We start from the raw sequence: 25,865 nt of genomic DNA on the forward strand, positions 1-25,865 counted from the left end.
TCTCCAATATTTCTACCCGAAATAATTTATTTTATTAATATTTATATATATCTAGCACAATCATAGATTTAAAGGATATCAGAAGGGTCCAGAAGATGGCTGGACAAACCAACTCGGGACCGTGAACTTGTAACTGAAATCAGTAGCGATTTCTGATACTTCAAGTACTATGACCATTTCACTTCGCCAAAATTTTGTTCATTTACACTATTAACAAGAAATAAACAATTTTCGGAGCTCGATTTGAGGTCCAAAATGCCTGGAATTGAACCTAGGTTAACCTCTGTTAGATTATTTGAGCTGTACCATCCGGTGGTACATTTCGTTCAATTTGTACGAGAATAATTTTTATACATGCATCGTAATTTTTTTAAAAAATCCATCAAAGGTATGGTCAGCTAATACTTTTGATTTCAGTCCAATAATAATCAGTGATGTCATTCTTAGTAATCTTCCAAAAATTTACATTTTATTTATTCTTAGACTCATTGAAGAATTATTATCTAATGATCTCGATCAAAATATCACTCAAAGCACGTCAACTTGTAATTGATGCAAGTTGATAATTATATATCTAAAGATATTTTTTTCTAAATTTAGTCCAAATTTCTTTTTATATATTATTTGTCAAATATAAGTATTTCCAGATGGTTGAAATTTAGAATACATCAATTTTATTATTGTGCAGTTTTACTACCATTTTTTCAACATTAGAAAAATGATGCGACGGGAAGTGTATATTTATGGTTCAACTTGAGATAAATAATACATTTTATATGAAAAATCAACTTTTATTAACAAGTTAATGAGTACAATTTTAAATAATTGTAACATATATACAAAGGCAAAAATTAAAACACAAGAAACCTAAACAATCACAGTCAAAGTGCTGGACCTAAACAAAATATTTACACTGATGTTAAAATTATAAATATTCAAATTGACTGTTAAATGTAGTGCGGACTACAAAATAAATCAGTCTCACTAAATCTGTAGTGAATTATTATATTTTGCAAAAGCATCATTGTTGTTAATATAAAGCGTTTATCACAATGTAATATAAATAAGTAGTCAAACGTTGGGGTGGCATCACAAAATTTTCACTTTAATTATACTTGTATAATAATCACAGAAAAAATATGACAGATTCATAAATAATTTGAAAAAAGTTGATTTTTGTGTAGATCTTTTATATGTATCAGTCATGAATTATAAACAGATTAGATTAGTCCAAACAAAGTTACCATAAAACAATTGATTGAACAGAGGAAACAGCGAAGACAAGAAATATTATTTTTAATAGGACTCACAACTACTGGGTATTGTGTCTTTAAAGCTCATAACCCCTATTGAAGATGGCAAGTAACTTGTAATGTAAATGATAATTATTACTTAAAACGTTATAAAAGTTTAAAAAATCAATTTTCAATACAAAGACTCATGTTTAAGATACTCTAGGGTATATTTAGGAAAAATAAAAAATTTGTCTTTGTCGAAAATAATTAATGCTTTCAGTAAATCTAACAGTTACATACTTTTAATAAAAGTTTTTGGTATTGTCACATTCTATGAGAAGTAGGCATCAGTAGCTGATTTTTCACATATATTATGTGATAAATATGGTTCATAGATTCGACTAATAGACTTTTCTTCCAAATTTGCATAGATGAATTACACTCACAGTGTAAAGGTTAAAGACAGCCCTATAATCTATAGAAAAATCAATAGCGGGAGCTATGAGAGAAAAACTATTAAATGTATAGAAGTAAAATAAGCCGTCACTTAGTTTGAAAAATTAGGAAAAGTACATAAGATGTAAATAAGTGAAGTAGTTGAATGAATTTGAAGATGAAGTGGCGGGAGTACATCAATGTTTTATATTTTCAAAATTAACTATAGACTAAAACTATCATGAAAATTGTTTCAAACCAACCTTTTTATATGCATTTCATCGATTTTATGTTTTTGACAAGGCAGAAAAGTTCAGTTCAAGTAAAAAATATAAACTCAATGATCACACACTACCAGTACAATTATTATATTATAAATGTTGAAATATTTCCATTAATCTTCAACATAGCAAAATACATCTTCAAAATTGAAGTATAGTGAAGTTGTATTTTGATAAAACTGACCAAACTGGTTCTGTAGTGAACCATTACAAACCAATCTCGATACAAGGCGTACAATATATTTTTTACCATTTCCAAATTTATAAAGAGGACATGTTAATTTTAATTTTGTTTTAAACGCATTTCACCTACAACTCAAAACAATGAAATGCCTTTTGAAGATATTTAGTAGAACAACATGTATTTAGAAACCAACTTAATGTTACAAATATGTAAATATAATTTATTACTTGTTGTTTACTACAAAAAATAAACTTAGATTCGGAGATTAACAAAAAATGCAAGACCATTTGGAAGTGCTTTATCTGGCTCTTTGCCAAAAAAGTCGTCTTTGAAATGAAATATTTTTATTGGAAAAAAAAACGGTATTTACGAGAAAATGTCGTGACTCAATGAACATTGTTTTGGCAAATCGGATGAAATAGCTGTTAAGTTTATTTCAATAAATTCAATCACAATTAGTAAAACATTTTTATGTGACTAATAAATTGACGATTTCATTTTGAACACCAAAAGCAATCTCTATTTTTTTAGTAATTAAACTATTATTTTTACAATGTGATGTTACAATTTATATTAGACCTTTAGAGATTGTGTAGATAATGGTACCTCAAAAACTATCAATTCCAAATTAGATCAGTCATGTTGCCATCAACAAACCTTCACCACAACTTTTTTTAAGAACTCACTCTAAGGTCAAAACTAAAAAAATCACAATTGTTAATATAGTACGTCTATTCATCTATACCAATTAAACTTAGCCTCCATTTTATAGACCAGCATACAATATGGAAACAAAAAAACACCCTACTTGTACTAATTGTAAATGATTTTGCAAGAGATATTTTAACCCATAAATTTAAAATTTTTTTGGTAAATCTATAAGAAACAGTGAAATAACAAAAAAGTGACAGAGTAAAAACTGACAATAAACAATGTCACTTGGCGGGTTATACAAAATTCATTATATAATAATTACTAGTGTTCCTGATAAGTGAATCTCTCAATTTCTAGTAATGGCAAGCTTCTTTACACACACCTCAACTAAATATAATTACAATTATCTGTAGATATGAATATTAATGAATGTTGATACGCATACTGTTGATTACTTCAATTAAAATTTTTTGTTGCTTAGAAATTGTTTTGAGAAAAACGACATCACCCGCAACATGAACTACTTATTATATATTATACTGCTTATTGAAATATTTTAACAAATTAGTGCGGACTACAAGTTTTCTTTTCTCCTTTTTTACATTCTTCATTCTTCTGTTTTTCAACAGTATCCTGATTGCTCGGATCAACTACATCTTTATTTTCGTGTACATTATCATCTTTAGGGTTTACTAATACTGCTCTGGTTTCCTGATTAGTAGGTTCACAATTTTCCTCTTTAGAATCAGTTGTCTGATTTGGTTCAGTTGTGTTATTTTCTGTTATTTCCATTTTCTCAATGTCAGTGGAAGGTTGAGATTCTGGTATTTGTTGTCCATTTGAGTTACTAGTATCTTCGGGTTTAGTAGAGATACCATTATCAGGATTATTTGGAACAACCTGTTGTTTTTCTTCAGCAACAGCCTGTGAGTTTTCATCCACATTCATTTTTTCTTCTGAGTCTAATGAGGCCCTGCTTTCTAATAAAGAGATGGCTTGTTGTATACATTTTATAGCTTCCTTTCTAGATAGACGAATATTTTCTTGTCCTTGTGTATCTATATTATCCAGTTTTATTAAATTTCTAGTTAACATTTCATCTAAATATAAATATTGTTTGTCTTTAGATTTTCCTGTAAATTTTTCAACTTGTTCCATTAAATTAGAAACGTCCTTTTGTATTTCCTGAATCTGCTCTATAGGAGACACGCGTTTGCGTTCTGGAGGTGGAACTTTAGGCTCTTGGGTTTCAACTTTTTGAGATTGGGGAGCTGTTTGTTGAGGAGGTGCCTGTTGTTGGTGTTGTTCTGCAGCAGGCTTCTCCCTTTGTACAGGAATAGGTATTTCATCTTTAGGATGTTGTTGCTGAAAATTATGAGGAAATTTTTGACTGAAATGTTCGTCGGGAAACCCTGCCCTTGAAAAATGGTCATGTCTCTGTGGCATTTGATGTGAATGTGTCGGGGGTATATGAATGTTTTTAGGAATAACTGGAATATCTCGGCCCTCTACCTGAATTGGAATAATCCTTTCATTTGATTTTGGCTCCTGGTGCTGCTGCTGGTTGTGAGACATATTCTCGGAAGGTGTATTTACTGGGATATTAATACTAGATGTGTATCGCTTTTGAGTTTCTCCTGGTGGTGCAGACATAGATCTTTGATTTCTGTCATCAATAGGTTCCTGTTTCTGTCCTAAATCTACGGTATTGCTTTGTTGTATACTGATCTTTTCTTTTTCTGGAATTTGTGTACTTTGTGAGGCTGGAGAATTGTTTTCAGGTTGTGAGTGCTGTGGAGCGGCGGCTTCAGTTGGATTTTGTTGTGAATGTGTATTATTTTCTCCTTGATAAGAGCTTGTTTGAGGAAAATGTCCTTGAGGATCGTAAAATTCTCTAGGTTCACAAAATTTCTGAGCAAATTTTTTATCTATATCAAAATCGTCATCAAATGGAAAATGTTCTCCAAATGGTCTCCTGAATTTAGCTTTAAACTCTTCTGTCGGTCTATTTCGTGGTTTAGGACCTTGATTTAAGTTTTGAAAATGTTCAGCAAGTTCTGGATGACGTTTTGCTATGTCATCAAGAGTTGATTTCAAACTTCCTTGTCTGTTTCTGTTGAATGGAAATTCGTCTCTATCAGACTCTGCATTAAATGGAAATCCACTCTGAAATAAAAATATAACTTGTAGTTATACTATTACAAAATATGTTTAAATATCGACATTTACTTTGAATATGACCCACATAAAAATTTACTTGAATCGTCATTTACTAACAGTGTATTGGTCAAACTTATTGAAAAAGTGATATTTTAAATAAAATTAAAATTATAACCTAACAAATCAATGATGAATATTTACAGATAAGAATAAGAGAATGAACAAAAGTTAATAAAGAAGCAAACATAAGCAAGACTATACCAGGAATAGTGAGTAGGATGGTAAGAGTGGGGCGAAGAAAATAGAAGAACTATTATGACTCAAAAAATTGTTTAAAATATTATATGCAAAATGATTCATTACAATTAACAGAACACAACTATTTGAACATGCAAAACATAAAAGTTTTTTTCATTAGATATGGAAATCTGACAATCTTAATTGACTTGATAACTTTATAAGATGGAAAATTAAAACAAAAAAAAACAATAACAGACAAACGTTGTAAAGGTATTAACAGAATAAAATAATTTCTTTCATTATATCTCTATTTGACACAGGAAATATTTTCAAAACACCCTTTCTAGGCAATGAATTCTGTTCTCTTGTGAGATGTTTATCCTTTATAGGGCCCACCTTTTACCTTCAAATTTTCTCTAATATAGATTTTATCTAAAATTTCTATAGATGGATCTTGTTTTGCTGATCTGATATGCATATTAGTCGCACCTCGTATTTTTAATTACTTTTTTATTATTAAAAATCTGTTTTATAAATAAATAAATAAATATATAAAACTATATAAAGCATTTTTCTTGATAAAATATCTTAATTAGACCGATGATACATGCAACGAGACTCCCACCTAAATATCAAAACTCACAAAAAACATATATAAAGTATAACCTAAAATAGTTATCAATCATCTATTACAACACCTACTCATTCATGAGTAATTAAATTGCAATGTGTAATGGTTTCTAGAAAATATAATAATTTCAAAAACAATCTTACCCGTGACAAAGTAGAATCTATTGTTTTTAATATATTACATTTATATACTGGGTGAGATTGAAAAACAATACACCAAATTGTAAACAAAGCATCATGTTTCAAGGTTTTCTGTATATTAACATACTAAAATCAAGTAATTAAGAATATAGCTTAATATATTTTCAATATTATTAATAATAATTGCTGCCACATAAATGTATGAAATTCTCATGTCTAGAAGAAAATGCAATAAACTGAAAAATGAATAATGTAATAAGTAGGATTATTCCGAATAAAAAAGCCAAAAGAGGAAAAGAAAAGTGAAAATACACCAGACAGTTTAGCTATAATCATTATCATGGATTCTACTAGAAAAACTAAAATAATCTATCCCAAGTGGAATTGAAGTTTTAAAAATGATTTTTTCAATTAAATGGAAACTAAGATCAAACTACTTTAATTTAATTAAAATGAGGATCATTGAAGAAAAAGAATGTAGGACAGGAAAAATAATATAACCAAACAATTTCAATATAGAAGAAAAATGAGGAAATATGGATGTATAGGCCAAAGCTGTTGGTATGGGTGTTTACAATACCACCATGTACTATGCCCTACAAAAAAAACAAAGGACATAATGAAATATTAGCAAAATATAGTGCTTCAGAGCTAGAGTAAGTCTGATTTTTGTCACATTGGGTTTTTTACTGATTCTTATTTATTTTTTTCAAACTCTATCATGTCATTACAATTTACTTGATAAAACAATTTTTTGAATATAGCAATGATTATTAGAACTTGGTCCTTATGATTGTGTAAAGCCACAAATGTAACACCACTTACTATCCAACTTGGCATACCCACTGAGCTTCTATCTTAAGAAGCTCTGGACTTTAAACTGCACCTTCATGACAACATAAGCAATAAAAATTGATGCATGCTATGCTACCAAGTGACAACAAGGAGAGGAGGGAATTGAATGGCATTTCACCTTTACTTATTGCAACCAATAAGCTAACTGGTCAAATAACTACAATGGCGATACTGCAACATGAATGTAGTGTTGATGTACATTTGAATTCTAAAAACAAATTCACCTCACAACCTCACCGAAAAGAATCACAAAATTCACAAATATCTCTTAGCAAGCTATAAACATATAAAAGTTGATGGGCAACATAGTATCATAGAAATAATCAAGTGCCCTATATAGTTTTAACATTCAATGTTTTGGTAAATATTCAAGGTATAAAGTAACTGTATACAATTATTTGAAAGTTAAAAAATAATATACTACCAAGATATATCTTGGTCAAAAGCACAGGCAGATGAGGCTCATTTGATTGATTGAAGAAAAATCTCATATTTGCAACTACTAGCTTTTGGGTGCCACATTTTACATGCGAGTCGAATTTCTAGGGAAAAACGTAATATAATGTCAAAACTTGCAAGAGATTGCATTCAAATTCTTCTGCATTGTTTTGCTCTAGGTCAAGTGACCTTGAGATACTACTAATCTAAATAAGCAAATTTGGTTTAGCAATATTTTGTTTAAACCTGTAAATTTGATTTTTGTGAATGAATATTTTATATAAAAGCATAATCTTCAATTGACTTTAGTTACATTTATGCCTTTTGTAAATATCAAGATAAAAGTTTATTTTTGTGTAAATTAGGTGAATAATTAACAACAGGTATATCAATATAAAACCATGAGTAATTAACAAAAATGAATTTCATTGGTCAAAGCAAATTAGTATATTATTGTATACTAAGAATAAATGTTTTCTGAAAATAAATGCATCTATATGTTTATTTATATAGAAAAATTATTCCAAGGAACCATATCAATTTATATTTAATGAGTAGTAAAAAGTAACATGTACTAGCAGTACTCTTTTGTCAAAAAACTGGTAAATCAATCTACAAGATTCTAGAATATTCTAAAAAAGTCATTAATAAGGTTATAGTCAAAATCAGAGTGAAACCATTTAGTTACTGATTGAAATGTATTCAAAAATTAGCACAGATTACTTATTTAATTTCAAAAAATAACCAAATGAGAACTTTTAAAAAATATTAATCAAATTACAGATTTACAAAAAGATTTTCTATCTCTACATTTGGCACAAATATGCCAAAAATTTTAGATTGTATGATATACTATCATTGTAGCAAAAAATCTAAAAATAAATCTGAAATTATAGAATCATGTTGTGCAAAACCATATTTGGATTAATAAGTGAATTAACTTACATAATGAGACCTGGGAAAAGACATTTTGATAATAAAAAATCAACTTTTTACGAGAGAAAATTTAAACCACACACTTTTGATCAGACTATTTAAGCCACAGAATCATCTGGAAGCTTCCTATATATAACAATTTACACAACGCTTTGGAATAACTAAACTGTCTAAAAATATTTTCGACAGAAGTTCAAGTTAAAATTGTATAGCATTATGAAAGTGTGTCTTAGCTTATTTCATATATTTGAAGGACAACATTGAACGAAAACACTAAGAAAAAACATTAAAACTCTTTACAAGCAAACTGGTTCCTTCGAAATACATCCTTACACATTACATAACTACAATAAAAACAACTACCAGTTTCCAAAAAGCTTAAAAAATAAAACAAAATTAAAATACTAACCCACCTTTTCTCTCTTCAGAAACAGGAATATTGACAAATTACTGACAATGACAGATGACTAAGTATTGTTGCTTTAAATGAAAAATCCAAGAAAAACCACTCTTAGGCATAGAGTTAATAGCTCTATATGTACTTTGGTTAGTATTTCTAACAAAACTTTCAGTTTAGGTTCCGTCGCGGTTTCATGCATTCAAATTTTCAGCCAATTAAAAAATTGTTGAAACAAAGTTGGAAATTTTGAAATTTTCGCTCAAAGTAAATGATTGTCGATGTATTCTTCCAATTATATAAATTATGAATTAATGTATTGAATTTTATATAGTGATACTGTGTGCTGCTGTGATTATTCTGTAATACTAGTTTAATGGCAAATGGCAAAAAAATAAAAACGTCTCATATTGAGCGACTACATAAAGCCATATCTTTTTTTAAGACTTACCGTGGATTAACTGCTAGTGTTTCTTACGACGTTAGTAAAGAACTTTTTGATTACTTCTTTCAAACTATCAAAAGCACAAAATACCTTTTTTTGAGTGTAAACCACAGAACTAAACATATTTTGGTGATTTCCACTTAAGAGTTCAACTCTATTGTATTTACGAATTTCGGAAGATATGAAAATTTACGATATCTATATATCCACAGTAATGATTCTAAATTGAAATTCGGAATCAGTAATTTTGAATAAGATTTAATAATTCCATTGTCAATTATGATTCGATTTACACGTGGAATCGATTAGACAAAGCATAAAATGTCGCTTATTTACCTTTATGCATTGTCAAAATCTGTCAATTGATGGTTGACGTTAAAGTGAGTAATTAAAAATAAAAACAAAAAAAATGTAATTTATTACTTTATAAGATATAAACAAATTTACAAATAGTTCAATAGAGATTAATATTTACATTTAAAAATTATAACTGAAATATTTTTAAAAATGATTTGAAATGTTTGATGCTTTTGAGGAAATTGGAATACCCAAAAAGTATATAAAGAAAACTAATAAAGAAGATAGATTTGTTGCTTTTGTGAGTAAATTATGGCTTAAGTGAGTATATTTTATACTGTACTATGATTATATCAATCATGAGAATCAAACTATAGAATTATGATTTATACTCTTTTTGTGATGCATTCCACTAAGCACTCACGACTAGTCTTTCCCATTCCACGTAATCCAGAGCGTTATAATAATTGACCCAGTTGGAAGTAAATAAAAACAAATGGAGAAACAGACAAAATAAAATAAAAGCTCTAAGAAGTTATGTTGCAATTTGTAAGTCTTCTGTGGCAATAGTAAGATATTTGTTGATGTGTCACAAAAATGCTTCAAATGTACTTATAATATCCCACACCACATCAAATAATAAGATAGATTCTTATGGTTACAATCTTTGTTGCTTTTGAGTTTTGAAAATTTCACTAATTCTTTCAATGCTTACTTTGTACCACACCTTCACATGGGTGGTTGTGAGCCTTAGTTATGATGTGATGAGTGTTCTTGTTGCCACCACAATGATCGTATTTGCTATGTAGGGAACACACAAATATAATTCACCATGAATAACCTCTGTATTATATTAAATTATTTACCTGTTTCTCAAGATTACCTTTTGACAATTTTTCCAGTCAAGAGCTATTTTATTTTGTCAAAGTGGAGTAGCAACTGGTAATGTGTGTTTACTATGATGTGCTGTTTGAAATTTCAATTTATTTGAACACACTGAAAAATCATAAGAGTAGCTTGAATGTGAGTTTCTTCTGGAAATTCAACCAACGGTTATGTGATCCCTGATGTTTTAGATGTATTCTCTTTGGTTGTTTTTTTTTTGTAATCTTATGTGAAATATTTGTTCTTTTTTCTGTATTATGCACTAATTTCCTTTTTAAAAGCATGATTAGCCAAACATGTTTTGTTGCCATATCTAATCAGTTAAATAAATGGAACAATCAATGCTCATACTCTATCCATGTTTCAGTTCAGAGCAGGAAGATAATTAAAAATGGCTATTAAATGAGATTGGTCAGTTGAGCAAGACTTCATCAGTTTGTAGGATAAAAAAACCTTTTTGGACATTTTCACTAAAAATGTTTCTTCTTTATTTTAAATTTTTTTAAATGATTTATTATCTATAAATACATTTGAATTGTGTTATTTCAATGTGTCTTCCAACAATCTGTAAAAACATTTGTTTTCTATTTATTTTCACCTTCTTATATAATATAATTAAATTTTATTCTCTATTACAGGAATTTAATAAAGCATTTGAAGTTAACTGAGTTTATCGAAAAACCAAATTTTCAAGCATGGCCTACAGCAGAAGAAGAACTTGGTCCATCTTGGGTAAAAGTATTGATCTCTTATGTTCTAAAAAGAGATTGCAAAATATTTCCTCTCCCAAAGATTCGTTCATCACAAGATGAAAATCCCTTATTGTTTTCTTTACTGATGGAATATGTCAGTCAAACTAATTTTATCAACTTGTGGAAAAAAGCATATAAAAAATATGTTTCTAAAAACTCCAATCGTGAAACCAAAATTGTATTAACTGAATATAACATTGTTTTAAGAGAAATAGTAACAAGAATATATGGGTGTCCTATAATTAATACTTATGAGGAGAGTCTAAATGTAAGCCAGTCTGCTCAATTTCATGTACATCTCAATATTTTTCCTGCACTTTGTGCTGTGGAAACTCCAAAAGCAATGTTTATATTCCATTTACCTTATATAGAACACAATATTAATGATTGTGTAACATTTTCCCCTGCAATACTGGATAAAAGTCATACTAAGTCTCTGTTTATTGTTTATCAGTTACTTAATGTATTGAAAACTTTACATGAAAGAAGCCTAACTCTTGGAGATATAACGTTAAATGATATATTTGTAAGTGAAGATATGTGGATATATATTTTTCCTCAAATAACCTCAAACTTACATTGTGATGAAAATTTATATAAAGCTAGTGAAACAAATACTGCAAATAAATTGAATAGTATCAGGAACATTAATGGCAACAAGAACTATAGTTTTTACAGCTCTCACATTTATGATGTTGTACAAGTTAAAGATGAAAGTTTAAATGATTTGTGCCAGTTATGGATAAACGGATTAATTTCAAATTTTACTTACATATCAGCATTGAATAAATTATCTGGTGAGTATAGATATTTTTTAACTTCAAAGAAAGTTTGGTTAGATTGAGTTAATTCCTCTTTATTTTATGTTAACATTTGCAAAATTTATTTTATTTCATTACTTGGTAATGTGATACCAGTTTTTTATTTCATCTATTTTATCTTACCCTGAGTATAAATATGCATTTGTTTATTCATTGAAGATTAAACAAAAACAAGTAAGTGAATTTTTTTTAAGTATAATTGTACATAAAGAAAAAATTAGATTTTGTTATTAATTAAATTCACTCCACAATATGAGTGTTCCTCTATTAGTATTACTTATAATGTCTAGTTTTTAGGTAGAGTATTAGGAGATCCCAACTGCCATTATGTTTTTCCATGGGTTACCGATTTTACATCGGCATGTGGAAGAAATTGGAGAGACTTGAAAAAATCTAAATTTAGGTTAAATAAAGGAGACCACCAACTTGATCTCACATTTGATACCAGCCAATCTCAGGTTCCTCATCACGTTTCTGATGTATTATCTCCTATTACGTACTATGTATATATGGCTAGGAAAACCCTGAAATCAGTACTCTGTAAAAATGTTAGAACAATATGGGTGCCTGCTGAATATCCCAGCTCTATCCAAAGGATACAAGAGTGGACTCCGGATGAATGTATTCCAGAATTTTATACAGATCCAAGTATTTTTAGAAGTATACACGAAGATTTAGATGACTTATCTGTTCCTGCCTGGGCATCAGATCCAGAAGAATTTATAGAGAATCATAGGAAGGCTTTGGAAAGTCCAAATGTATCAGAGAAACTACATTATTGGATTGATCTTACTTTTGGCTATAAGTAAGTGTTGCATTTTGTAAAATGTATATAACACTCATAAAAGCCTATGAAATTTAAAACAAATATTTTCTCATTCTTTCATATTTACAAACAATCACAACCACATAGGTATATAATGGAATGAAAAGCCTGAGAAAGTTATTTCATTTGGTTGTGTTTTCTCATTATCTTAGTAACATCTTAAAGTTATTAAGCCAAAGTCACCAAAAGGTTTTGGATCATAAAAACCCCACATTTTAATAGCTAGTCTTTTTCAATATTTATACAATATGACACAAGTTACAGAATAACGTTTGGTACCTGCTTGGTACCAGTTACTTATTTTACAACATGTTAGTAATCAATGCTCTACTTAGTTAAAAATGACTTTAATCAGTAATATATTTCCCTGTACAATCAATCTAATCAAATATTACAATATATGTAATGGCTGAAAGCATTATTCACTTTTTTGTAAGAAATATAATAACAATGTCCCCTGTATGTAACAGTAATTTCTGAGATGTTTTGTATGTATATCCCTTGAAAATACGTGCAATACTCTGATCTAATAGTTGATTTATATTTATATCTAATAATATGATTTTTTTAGATTAAGTGGTAATCCAGCAATAAGATCCCGTAATGTATGCCTAAATTTAGCTGATGAACACGAGAATTTAACAAAATCCGGATTAGTTCAATTATTTTCTCATCCCCATCCACCAAGAGCCACTGATTCTCAGTATTTTGCCAAAATTCCTCCAAGAGTACTTGTGAATCAATATTGTAGACATAGTAAGTAATTTTATATATTTTGCTTCCTAAACTGATGGAATAATCAAGATCTAAAGAAATGTTACTTTTCAAGTAGTTTTTTTATACTGTATCTTATTCAACTTGTTTTTAATCTTTTAAATTTAATTCAAATATTGGGAAATTTTTTGGGAATAATTTCTATATATATCTAAATGTTTATATTGATTTGTTCCAAAGTTCTAAGTTGATTTTATCCTTATTTTGATATTCATGATGAAGGTGATCTATAGATCAATATAAATAAGCAAATTGTCAGTGTCAATATCATATTTTATTAAAGACTTGAAGAAAAGTCGAAACGTCATAATTTATCTTTCTTTTAAAAACTACCAAAAAAAACTAAGAAACAGAAGAGGCGATTCATAATTCATATTGTGTACTTCGTGATAGACATGAGTCGCTAATGAACATCTATCAGGATATAATCTGCTATCACTCTTGTGAGAAGTTATTCGACTGATCAGTGACCTTTTCGAATGTACTTTTTGTCACAATTTCAAGGTATTTCATATACTATGTTAGGCAATTTATTGATTGGTGTTTTATCTTTTACTTTAGTAAATATAGAGAAATAGAGTGAATATTAAGTGTTTGACTGTAGGCTACTTTAATATTATGCTGTTTAAAGATTTCAGAAAGCTTAGGAGTAACTGATTATATATATATATATATATATATATATATATATATATATATATATATATATATATACAAGTTTTAATCATATCAAAATTGTATTTGACCATAATTTCAGCCCCAGACGATGAATACATAAGTATTCGAAAGCTCGGAAAATATATTGAAGTTAGTCCACTTTGGTGTTTCCTTGCCACATTTCCAATAAAAAAACTACTCATAATTAGCTGGCAAAGAAATATAAATTGTTTTTGTTGTTGCAGGATCTAGAGTTCGCAACAATTCCGCAATAAGTACTCATGAATCAAACACCAGTGATGATGAAAGATTAACAAATGAAAATTCAAATAACATGCTTTTTTGTGGTCGATCTTCTTTGAATGAAGATGTTACAAATAAAGCAATTCGAAGTTCAAGTACACATCGAAGTGAATTATTGAGCATTATTAATAGACCTATTGAAACGCCTATTAATACCTTGGTATTATCTGAAACGATTAATTTGCCAAAGGATTATAAACCTGAATTTCTATTAGAAGCTTTTGAAAAAAAACATAATTTTCTCTCGAAGACGTTTTACCAAAACTACAATGGAAACATTCAGGATATTAAAACTGATAGGCATTATTCTCTACTAACCGATGATGAAATATATAGACAAAAGTTGAAATGTCGTCAATCAAACCAAATAATTAACCAAAATGATTTTATTGTAACATGCAATTATGTAGATATAATTACTTCTAGACGTATTAATGAATTAAAAGTATTAGGGTGTCTTATATTAGAAATATTTATGGCTAAACAATTGCGTCCAGTAGGCTCTATAAACTCCAGTACTACATTAGAGAATCGCTTAAAATGCTGTTTATCCATTTTGAACAGTTGTGATATACCTCCATGCATTTCGTATATTGTCAATTTATTATTACAACCAGAGAAAGAAGAATATACGGGTGTGACTGACATGGGATTACCACCACCCAGCGCTTATTTACTATTAGAACCGCTCATGCATATGACCATTCCATTTTCCAAACATTTTCCATATCTTTATGAACTCTTACAGAATCTCAAAGAATTTAAAAATGTATCTGTTGAATTAAGTATATTGTATCATTTTGATTGTGACGGTCAAATGTGTTCTGAGTATGAAAACTTGGAGAAAACAAAAATATTATTTGCTCAAAATATAGCGGAATGTAAAGTAAAGATGTGTGCCAAGCAATTAGATATTCTTCTGGATGATATCAATTATACTGACAATGAAATAGTGTACATAATTTTGCCACATATTAAAGAACTTATTGAAGACCCTCCTACTTCAGTGTTGGCAGCATGGTACCTCTTTGAACCTATTTCAAGAGTACTAGGCCCTCAGAAAACAGCAAAGTATTTATTAGATCCTATTTTAAAACTTTATGAAAATGAATGTGTCGATACTCATTTACCTTATATTAAAAAAATTGCCAAATTATACCACCACAGTTTTCTCCTATGTTTAATGGTGAGGCTAGGTTTAAAAAAGTTTTTAGAAAATTTTGTAGTACCACTTGTCGAGGCGGTTGGTGGTTATAAGGATTACGATTTAGTTGATTTTGTCTTACACAATCATTCAGAGAAAATTGCAAAAAGAAATTCTCACCTGAAGATAATAGAGTCCGACCAAATGGATGTTAATAAAAGTGATAATGGTGACCCCACTAATCAACAAAGTAGTAAACATTTACAAGGAAAAGATTACATTGTTAGGGAGGAGGTGTTTGAAATAGAAGAAGAAAAGAATAATGAGGATCAAATGAAATTTTTATTAGAACATCTTCAATTGAATGTCTCATCTGAATTACCATTTAATCATTCAACTGCAGAAGAAGCAATGGAAACGTTAATTCATACTAACGCTGAGCTAGTCTTACATTCAGAAGATGAAATTAGTGATTCTTCAGATAGTAAGTCTACTATCATTTGTCCTATAATTTCTTATTTGTACTCAACTTCAATTTTACTAAGAAATAGTATGCCCGTATAATAAATGAACTTTTTATTATTTCAGCCATGAAATCACCTACGATTCCTATTCCTCAAACTCTGTACAGTAATGTGACAAATATAACCTGTGAAGTTGGTAGCAAAAAGAGTGAAACCGAATTCAGTGAACAATCAGTGACTCCGAATTTTCCAAAAACTGAATTTCAAAGATCAAAATCTAGTACAAAAATATCTGAAATGAGCGCTGACAGTTTGGTATGGTTATCACATCGATTAGGGCCACTATTGTCAGCGAAATATTTATCTAGAAATTTGTTAAAAATGCTTACTCTTTGTTATATTGGTAAAGACAACATATCCTCTTATGTACCTGATGGTTTATATAATTTTAAGGATATTTCAATAACTTCGCATTTCATAAAAGGTGATCAAGCTACTATTAAGATCCTTGAATGCTTAACAAACATTTCAGGTAAGTTATTATAATAATTAGTATTCTACTTTAAGAAATACAAGATACAAACTTTTTACACAAAATTATTTTATGTAAGACAACTGCTTGCGATTTTTTTCTGTTAAATTAGATTCTAAGGAAAATGTATTCAGTGTAGTTTTGTATGGAATTTTCTGTAACTATTCATTTCTTTGTAATGTGTTTTGTAGAACTTATGTTTTCAGCTTGTTCATAGCAGGCTTCGAACCATTGAATGTTGACATGGAAGTGGAAGGATTGGAACTAATACTGCAATTAATACACATTAAAGTTTTAAAAGATTAATACGTTCATACAGATACTCGTCAACTTCTAAAAATAAAATTACTTCAAGTTTTTGTAGAACAATTAATTCAGTATGTACCAAATTTAAATGCTGAAGTGTAATGGAATTAATTTCATGATATATTTTAACTTTTATTATTTGATTTTGTAGAGCAGTGTAATTAACAAAATCAGCTTATAATTTATCAATTGTGAAGACAAGTGCTATATTTATAATTTATTTTTGTTAATAGTCTCTCCAATCTCCAATGAAACTTATTACTCTCATTCAGAATCATATTTAATTTCCTTTGTATCTTTTTATTTTTATCTTTATATTTTTTGAAATTGAAATATTTCTGTCAACAAGTATCCAATTGATGGAAACAAAAATGAATAGCAAAAGTGGAATTTCAATATAAAACTAAAGCGATAAAATGCACAAATAAAAACTGAATTAGCGTATTTAAGTATTTTTAGAAGTACTCACTACAATATTTATACTAGAAATGTTAAAATCACAATTTTATAAATTCAATAATTATCATTATATTTCAGCTCTTTACGGAGAACAAATAATAATATTTCAATACATTCCATACATGACTGAATTAATAACTCTTAGCAAAAAACGAATAACGCCTAATTTGGAAGGAGGGTTGATATCATGTTTGACCCTTTTGAAAAGTATAATTCCTTATCTAACAGATGGTACGCTGATGAATCAATTACAGGTATTTTGCCGTTTTTTTTATGGTAGCCACTTAATAGTTTAGTTCAGATATTTAGTTTTCAAAATTCTAAGTTTATTTTGTTTATATTAATACAGTTTAAACATAGCTGAAAATATGACGCATTCTCCAGACCAGCCAAAACTATGCTGAAAAGAGAAATTATTAAACTATACCGACTAATATCTGGTATTTTTAGGATGTGATATTAACATGTATACTCCACCCCATCATAAGATTGCTAAATTCAACAAATCATGTATTTCCTAGCGGTAGTACTGCGCGAAATACTTTGGCTAGAAAGTACTTAGATGTTATTTATATTCTCTCAATAAGGATAGGGGTTGATATGACTAAGAAATATTTATTAGTACCGGCGTTACAGAGATTCTTTTTGATTTTTGATAAGGTTTATACTAATTCTGATGAAAGCGAAAAGGTTAGTAAACATATTTATATATTATAGTAGAGCATCAATTATTCGAATACCAGTCATCCGGACGTCCGTTGGTTAAAATTTGTGTTAATGTAGCGCTCGTCGCAGTTCAGAATTTAGCTCCGAGCGCTCGTAATCCCTCTTGTCAAAACAAAAGATCGTCATTTTGTCGACAATCTTACGTTTACTGGTTAAGTTGTGATGTTTGTGATTACATGTTGTACTTTATTTACTGATAAATTAAGTTGTTGTAAATGATGTCGTCTAAACGTAAAAGTGTAGCTTTGTCAATTGTTTCAAATATTGGAAGAGCTAGATCAGGGAGCTAGTTTAGCACTTCTACGATTTCGGACATTAAAAAGCAGCATCAAACTATCAAAGACTATGCTTCCAAACTAGACAGTGAAGATGGGAGTACAAAAAGAAAATCAATGAAATCAGGAGCTAAACTTGGCAATGTATACTTAGTTTATGCAAATTAGAAGTCAAGGACAACACAATTAACTGACTGATCATTTGTGAAAAAACACTGCATATATACAAATGATGAATGGTGATCCTAATTTCAAAGCTACAACTGGCTGGCTTAAACTCTTTAAATCCATTTGAACGTTCCTACAGAAAGCAATTGCTTCAAATACTGCTTCTAGATATGGAGAATGGTTAATAATCTGTGCTAAGCAGTTACAAGATATTGAATTTAAAAGACACTGCCGGCGGATGCTTGGGCCACCGTAATAATAATACTGATCCAGATGACATTCAAGAACCACAAGAAAGCTATGAACCGGATGAATTAATAGAAATCATCAATGAAGCACCAGGTTTTGAGGAGTGTGACAATGCCAATATAAACGATTGGTTAAATTGCGACTTCGACGAACAGATTCTTTCTGACGATGAAATTGTGCATCAAATAAAGAACGATAATCAAGAAGACAGGAGGATGGAGAAGACACTGAAGTAGAAAACGATTTTCCAACCCACGATAAGGTGTCTAGGTGTATAGAGTTATTTAGCTGAGAAAAACGTGTTTGTAGTAGTCTTAAGCAAAAAAAATATCTGATTTCTTTTGTCAGCATCCTTAAACATACTGTATTGTAATTTGCAAAATTAGAGTTGTTCTGTTTTTGGTTAAAAAAATCATTCGTTTACAGTGTATATATTGATAAAAGAGTTGAATAACAGTATATTATTCATATTACAGTGCGAATAAGACTAAAATCGAGTCCAAATCAGTTATCCGGACACTGACATGCATCAATTACTCCGGATAATCGATTATGTATTTTGAAACTGATTACATAAACATGATATACAAATTAATTAAATAAATACCTTTTAGGCTTGTCATTTAGAATCAATAGGACAGTCAAACACAGAAGAAGAAACAATTAATGTATTGCAAAGAAGGGCATCTGAATTAACCGAAACCCCTCAAGCGTCCGAAGAAACTGTAGAAAAAAGGGCATTATTAGAGATTATCGACGTATTTACTAAGGAACTAGCACATACGGCCTATCTACCTTTCGTCAAACTTTTGGGTTTGAACTGCTTAGAAACTGCCTTAAATAATTATGATAAGATTTGTAAACTTTGTCAGGAATATGAGGATGAAATTAAAAATTCTAATGTTAAAACAGTTTCAACTCTTAAACTGTCAGATTTTAATGTATTTACCCCTTTAGTCACTTCTTCGAGTATTGGCAGTAACATAGGTAAGTAATTTCGCACTTTTGTTTTTGTTATTTTAAATAAATTAAATTTTACATATAAGATGGCCACATAAATAATCGAATAAGCAGTTCCTGAGAAAAGCAAAATAGAAACATTTGGAAAAATGTGAGAATAATCATTTTTTCCAATAGCTCATCTCCAACGAGCACGTCAGCTAATTTCCTCTAATTGTTTTTGAGAAGAGGACTTTATTGAGTTATTATTAATTTAGTTTTACATTTTTATTCTTCCCTGATTTTCCTTGAATTGTAACATTACTTTAAGATGAAAATCAAAAATATTTCTTATGAAATCTAGTTCTAATATTTTTACTTATTCTCTAATTTAGTAGACGAATGTCCCAGCCATCTCTAAGGATTTTAATATTAATTATAATTATATAAAACACATTGATCATTGATTGTTTTTGAAATGTTTTCTCTAATAATTTTCTCTTGATATTTTTTTGTCAATGATGATTATGATTTTTCTGATTATGTTGACAATGTTCCTATTTATTAAAGCTTTTTACTTTCTAATCTTTACATCTACATTTCGATAATAATATATAATATTGTTATACAAGAGATATTAACTGAAAATTGTTGTATTTCCAGCCCTTGTTGGGAATAGGATCGATATTCAATCTGAAAATGTAGATAGCATTAATATGGATTTATTAAGCTTGGTTAGTAATAGAATCGAAAATTCAAGTAGACATCTACGAGGAAATTGGTTAGCATATTGGGAGTATGAAATAGGTTTGCTATTTAAATTTAATAATAGTAATAATTTTTATTTATATCACTAAAGAACTCAATTCTGAGTTTCAGAAAAGTAGAATTACAATCAATAATAATACAAAACTACTATTGTAGTATTCCTTACCACCAATAAAGCTCTTGACTGTGTTTAAATTCCATATATTTGTCTGCCTAAGGTATTTGGTACATATATGACAAAAAGTACTAATCAACAGAAAATTAAAAGTAAAAGTGATGGACCACCAGAACCAGAACTCTCACAGGGATTACTATAATTTATTTCAGAAAGGTATAGAGTAATAAAACCTCATTAGGTATGCAAAGGGACCACAGAGTGACCCAACGAATATTTAAGCCACTTTCATAGTTTGGCATTGATTTCATTGTAAAATTCTTTCTTTTTATCAAGTGCAGGTAGTACCATCCGGGTTGGGGTCAATATATGGGTGTAGCATATTGTTATCCATTCACAAACATTGAAAATAATGTGCCAAAGGCGTGCCGGTAGGATACTCGTAAAAAGGAAAGTCGAATCTGAAATAGGGTTGAAATTAGGCAGAGGCCTAGAAGGTTAAACGTTACTTGTTAAACGCAAAACGTAACTGTATAATCTACTACCTAAGTAATCCCTACACAATATTTCGATATTGATACCGATTGAGCCGAACTGGACGGAATTTCCCATTTTATTACTCTATACCTTTCTGAAATGACTTCTGTTTTACAACTATTGTTACAATTCTGTTGAAATTATATGTACCATAATTTACAAATAACACAGCACTTGTAACATACAACAAAACAATGAATCATGCTATTGCCGGACTAGAAAACCAAAGAAAATAAATATATAAACAATAAATAACAATTTATTATACACGAAAAACAGCAAACATCAATCACTTTTATTGGTATATGTAGTAAAGCAAAATCTCTAAAGATTTTTGTTCCTCTGATAAAAATGTATGACAATGTAACTGAAACATTCAGTTCTTCTGTTTCCTAATTATTCGGCATTATATTAAGTTTCTTTTGGACTTTGAAGAGAACAGATTCATTAAGTTTTAAACGCTTAGCCATTTTTTCAAATGGTCAACTGTAAAAATAGTGTCAAATGATTCAACAAATTGAGGTTTAACCTAACCTATCTAAAATCGAATTTTATAGATTGAAACGCCTCTTTTTACCTATAATCTCTCCAATAAACCTTTATCATCACATATTACAACTATAAAATATTATTGAGTGGCTTTTACTCAATTATCAAAAAAATCTTACTTTCTGTTAAAACCTCAGTTGAAAGCATTGTAAGTCCAATGAAAATTAATACTAATGCTTGAGTCAGCAACTATCATAATTGATTTTATATTTAAATTTATTTGTATATGTTCCCAATTTTGGGACTAATTGTAGCGTTAGGAATAGGCTTGTCAGATTTTTTTCAGCCTATAAAGGGGAAATGCTTTTATAGGCAAAATTCAGTCCACTTAAATGCCATGTGTGAAAAAAACCCTATTCACGAAACAGTTTGAGCTAGGTATAATAAAAAATATATTCGGAAAATGTTCGGGATTTCGGTACTGGAAAACCATTTGATTACTTTCTCGTAAGCTTCAATCGCTCCCATACTCTTGCAATCAGTTCTATTAACATTATTCAGGCTTTTTCTGATTATTCGAAATTCTTCATACAAACAAGTAGTGTAGTTTTTTTCAGATTTAAAGTTAGTTTAAACATTACCTTGGAGAGAATATTATTTCCTGAAAAATCATATCGTGACAACAGATAGCCTGTAGCCAGCAGTTAATCCACGTATTATGTCGCTTGCTTGACTTTAGACAATGTTCTAATTTGGATATTGGTACATAGTGAAGGAATGGTTTTCAGAGTGCTAAATATTTTCTATTCCTCACAAATGCCCGTACAATCCCAAAACCAACATTTTCATCCTTGATGATGTTCTTTCGAGAAAAGAAAACGTTTAGGTTTATTCTAAAAAACTGCTAGGACCGGAGTTTGAAGATTTCATGAAAATTATCCGGATGTATGTCATAAGCAATATAATTTTTTATTTTCTACTTCCAACTTCCATCAGTTCAATCCGATTGAAATAAGTTTTTTATTGTTGATATATAATTATTGGTCTCTTGGAAGACCCCTGACTGATAAATACTATTATTTTAGGCCGATCAGAAAAAGACGTCCAATTGAATTTCAAGCAAATCAAACTTCAAACATTCGTTGGTCACACTCAAAGTGTAAAATGTTTGCATGTTTTGGACAATGAAAACAGCTTTATGTCAGGAAGTCGTGATAAAACTGTGAAACTCTGGTCTCTACGTAGTCAGGGAGACGGTTTCGCTACTTCTACGTGTCAATGGACATATAGTTCTCATAAAAAGTCCATTTTGTCAATAACATTTCTAGAAAGTTTGAGGTAAGTTTTATAGTTTTGATATATTAGTTTTATTTATCTTAATGTTATTTTTTGTAGGTTAGTCGCATCATGTGATAGCATAGTTCACATTTGGGATCCCTTCATGGGAGCAAATGTGGGTAATTTAGAATCTCCTAAATTTGCTCCTGTCAATACATTGAAAAGTATGCCAGCACCATCTACCTTGGTATTCGCAGCTACCACAGATGGTACTGTTAAAGTTCTAGATACTAGAGTTCTTAATTACATATATGAATTGAAAGTAAGTAGAGTAAGTATATTATTTAGTTATTTGTTTATTTGCTAATTTCTTTAGAACCTTATTACGAGGGTTGCCTTACGTTTCTATAATTGAACAACAGGTAATGTTAATGAGTTGTGGCACCACTCTATTTGTGAACATTGACGTTTGTTAGTGCAAAGCCAGTGGCAATTCAAACTATTAAAAGCAAGTTTGTGCAAAAATGGAAATCACCCGTGAAAGCTTACGTTGGATGATTTTAAAAAGGGCCTTACTCAACAAGAATTCATGAAATCGCTTTGTGCAACTTTTGGTAATGCAGCACCATCGAAGAAGACTGTTTTATCACCTCAAGAAGCTATTCAATACTATCTATCTACGATATTAGCTTCAGGGTGAAAAAAATGTTTCCAGAATTGGTTTGAGAGTATGCAAAAATGTATAAACCTTAGGGTGAATACTTCCAAAAACCAATAAAATACTTTGTTTCAAAATGGTTGGTTTCCGTTTCATTTTTTTTAAAAACTTGAGCAACCCTCGTATTTAAAAAAAAAAATATAATTCAACTATAAACTTTTCGGAAAAATGTACTCTAACAAGAATTAGTCATAGTTTTTGTGAATCATCAATTATATATGATATATATATATATATATATATATATATATATATATATATATATATATATATATATATATATATAAAGTTTCTTATTTAATTCTCGCCGCCAAAAGGCAGTCGATAAATAATCACAGAAACTTGAATTAATAAGGGGTACATAATAATATATCGAAAAATAATACCTACCAAGCTTTCTTCTGTAAAGATAATTGCTCATTATAATGAAAATTAAAGTTGAGGTTTGGAACTAATTCAATAAAATTTCAATTTATATACAGCGATAAATTTATTTCCTTTACAGTAATTAGCTAATTTATTATAATAAGTTATAATTTTCAAGTCAAAACCTCTTCTTGCAGATGAGTCCCAATCTTTCAAGTTTAATCCGTTGTTTAGCAATAGCACCATCTGGCAACTGGGTAGCAGCAGGGCAGTCGTCAGGTTTTATCACGATTTTAGATACTAGAACTGGCCTCATTATAGCGAATTGGCGAGCACACGAGAGTGAAGTATTACAACTGGAAGTTCACAATGAGGACAGTTTAGTTTCAAGTAGTTTGGATCAATCGACTAGTGTGTGGAATGCGTCAGATGGAAAACTAAAATTCCATATGAGGTTTGCTATCTTTTTCATTGTATAACGCAAGTTTTGACATGATTTTGTGTATTCTCGATACATCGTATCAATGTAAAATATAAATCCACATTTGTGGCCTACTTCTAGCTACTATTCTCAAAGTCATTTTTTCATGCTTTATTTCTAACACATCACTTATATGTATGACTGACTGAAAAAAAAAACATTTTTTGCCAAAAATCGATTTTATTCATCAATATAATATCCCTCGAGAGGCTTCAGTTTCAACAATTGCTTCTTCATTTGAGCTGAATTTCTCACTGGAAAGCATTTTGTTGAGATCAGCGAATAGACAGTAGTCATGGGGGGCAACATAACTTACAGTGTAATAGTGCAACATTAAATTCTAATGTACCTAAGCAGTTGAAGCACAAATAATTAGAATATATTTGTTGTTTTAGGGGGACTACAGAGCCTGTCCATTGTCTTAGTATCCACAATAATGAATTGATATCTGGAACAACAGGAAACCGTATAGGAGTTCACTCGTCAATAACTTGTGATGCATCCTTCTCAAATAATAAACTTAGAGGCGATTCTTTTAAGGGGCTTCTCACTTCTATGGATTATTTGCCTCTTAATCGTTTACTTCTATTAGGAGCTGATACAGGCAATATTAATTTGTTGTGTTAAACAAATAGTTTATATATTCGAAAATTTACGTATATACACAAAAGTATTTTAAATAAATAAATTTTAATAGTAATCATTTTTGTTATATCAAACAATATCACCTAACCTTTATCTATACACATATTGGCACCATATTAATCACAGCCTTTTATGACGTTAGCTTTGTGGGTCAAACCTGATCCAAAACTTAAATAACTGCATCGAGAACAGTCTGTAGGGCGTTATTATAGTACGGCACCTTTCATATAGTACTTTGGAATTTCTGGAACCATTGGTGATATTTATACTGAACACACTGTTTACACCAACACTCACAATTACACTATCTGACTCGCATTTCGATAACTAAGTTATTGTCTTCAGAGACTGAAGGTAAATTGGTTACGCGCGTCAGGCAATTATGGTGTAGTGATACTGTAAACAGTATAGTATCCCTTCCACAGCTTACTGTTTATGAATATTAAATAAGTCGTCTCATATGTATTGGAAAACGGCTAGCTTTATAGATCTACTGACAATATCGAATTAAAGGCATTATCCAACTTTTATCTATCAGCAAGTTAGTGAAAACTCAAAAATGTCCGACATTTATTCATACTTTTAGTTTTAAACCCATAATAACACGTGCTTGAGATAATACGTTTTTCTTAAAAATCGCTAGAAGAGCTAAAAAAATTACCAACTAGTAATTATTGGCATGATTAGAAAGTAAAAGAACTTTGATTGGAGTTTTTAGCTAATGAACGGTATATTTTCATCGATAATAGGTTTACTCAGATTCAAAACAGAATTTTATTTCTAATGAAAGGCAATTTTTAGAAAAGCCAACCATTAAAGCCGTACTTTCTTTTACAAATATTTTAGTCTTTTAGTACATG

The 25,865-nt window shown here is 29.7% G+C and overlaps 2 protein-coding genes across 3 annotated transcripts; one reads left to right on the forward strand and one right to left on the reverse strand.

Annotated features, from left to right (window-relative positions):
- Nucleotides 1-770: 770 nt before the first annotated feature.
- Nucleotides 771-8,550, reverse strand: LOC130900871 (BAG domain-containing protein Samui). The gene is made up of 2 exons (XM_057811788.1): nt 8,199-8,550; nt 771-4,955 (listed from the first exon to the last, which is right to left on the reverse strand). Exons 1-2 carry the CDS (start codon nt 8,220-8,222, stop codon nt 3,354-3,356), a joined length of 1,626 nt encoding a protein of 541 aa, XP_057667771.1. The 5' UTR covers nt 8,223-8,550; the 3' UTR covers nt 771-3,353.
- An 816-nt stretch (nt 8,551-9,366) lies between these two features.
- Nucleotides 9,367-25,060, forward strand: LOC130900872 (WD repeat-containing protein 81). Of its 2 annotated transcripts, none has more exons than XM_057811789.1 (14): nt 9,367-9,649; nt 10,852-11,762; nt 12,084-12,591; nt 13,184-13,368; nt 14,289-15,974; nt 16,079-16,486; nt 17,330-17,505; nt 17,702-17,941; nt 19,284-19,656; nt 20,272-20,415; nt 22,603-22,855; nt 22,913-23,126; nt 24,077-24,333; nt 24,756-25,060. In XM_057811789.1, exons 1-14 carry the CDS (start codon nt 9,549-9,551, stop codon nt 24,985-24,987), a joined length of 5,688 nt encoding a protein of 1,895 aa, XP_057667772.1. In that variant the 5' UTR covers nt 9,367-9,548; the 3' UTR covers nt 24,988-25,060. The 2 variants fall into 2 exon arrangements, with proteins under 2 accessions (XP_057667772.1, XP_057667773.1); XM_057811790.1 differs by having other exon boundaries at nt 9,372-9,649; nt 22,913-23,117.
- The last annotated feature ends 805 nt before the right edge of the window (nt 25,061-25,865 follow it).

The sequence above is a fragment of the Diorhabda carinulata genome, chromosome X, assembly GCF_026250575.1.
Source record: "Diorhabda carinulata isolate Delta chromosome X, icDioCari1.1, whole genome shotgun sequence".
Classification (NCBI taxonomy): domain Eukaryota; kingdom Metazoa; phylum Arthropoda; class Insecta; order Coleoptera; family Chrysomelidae; genus Diorhabda; species Diorhabda carinulata.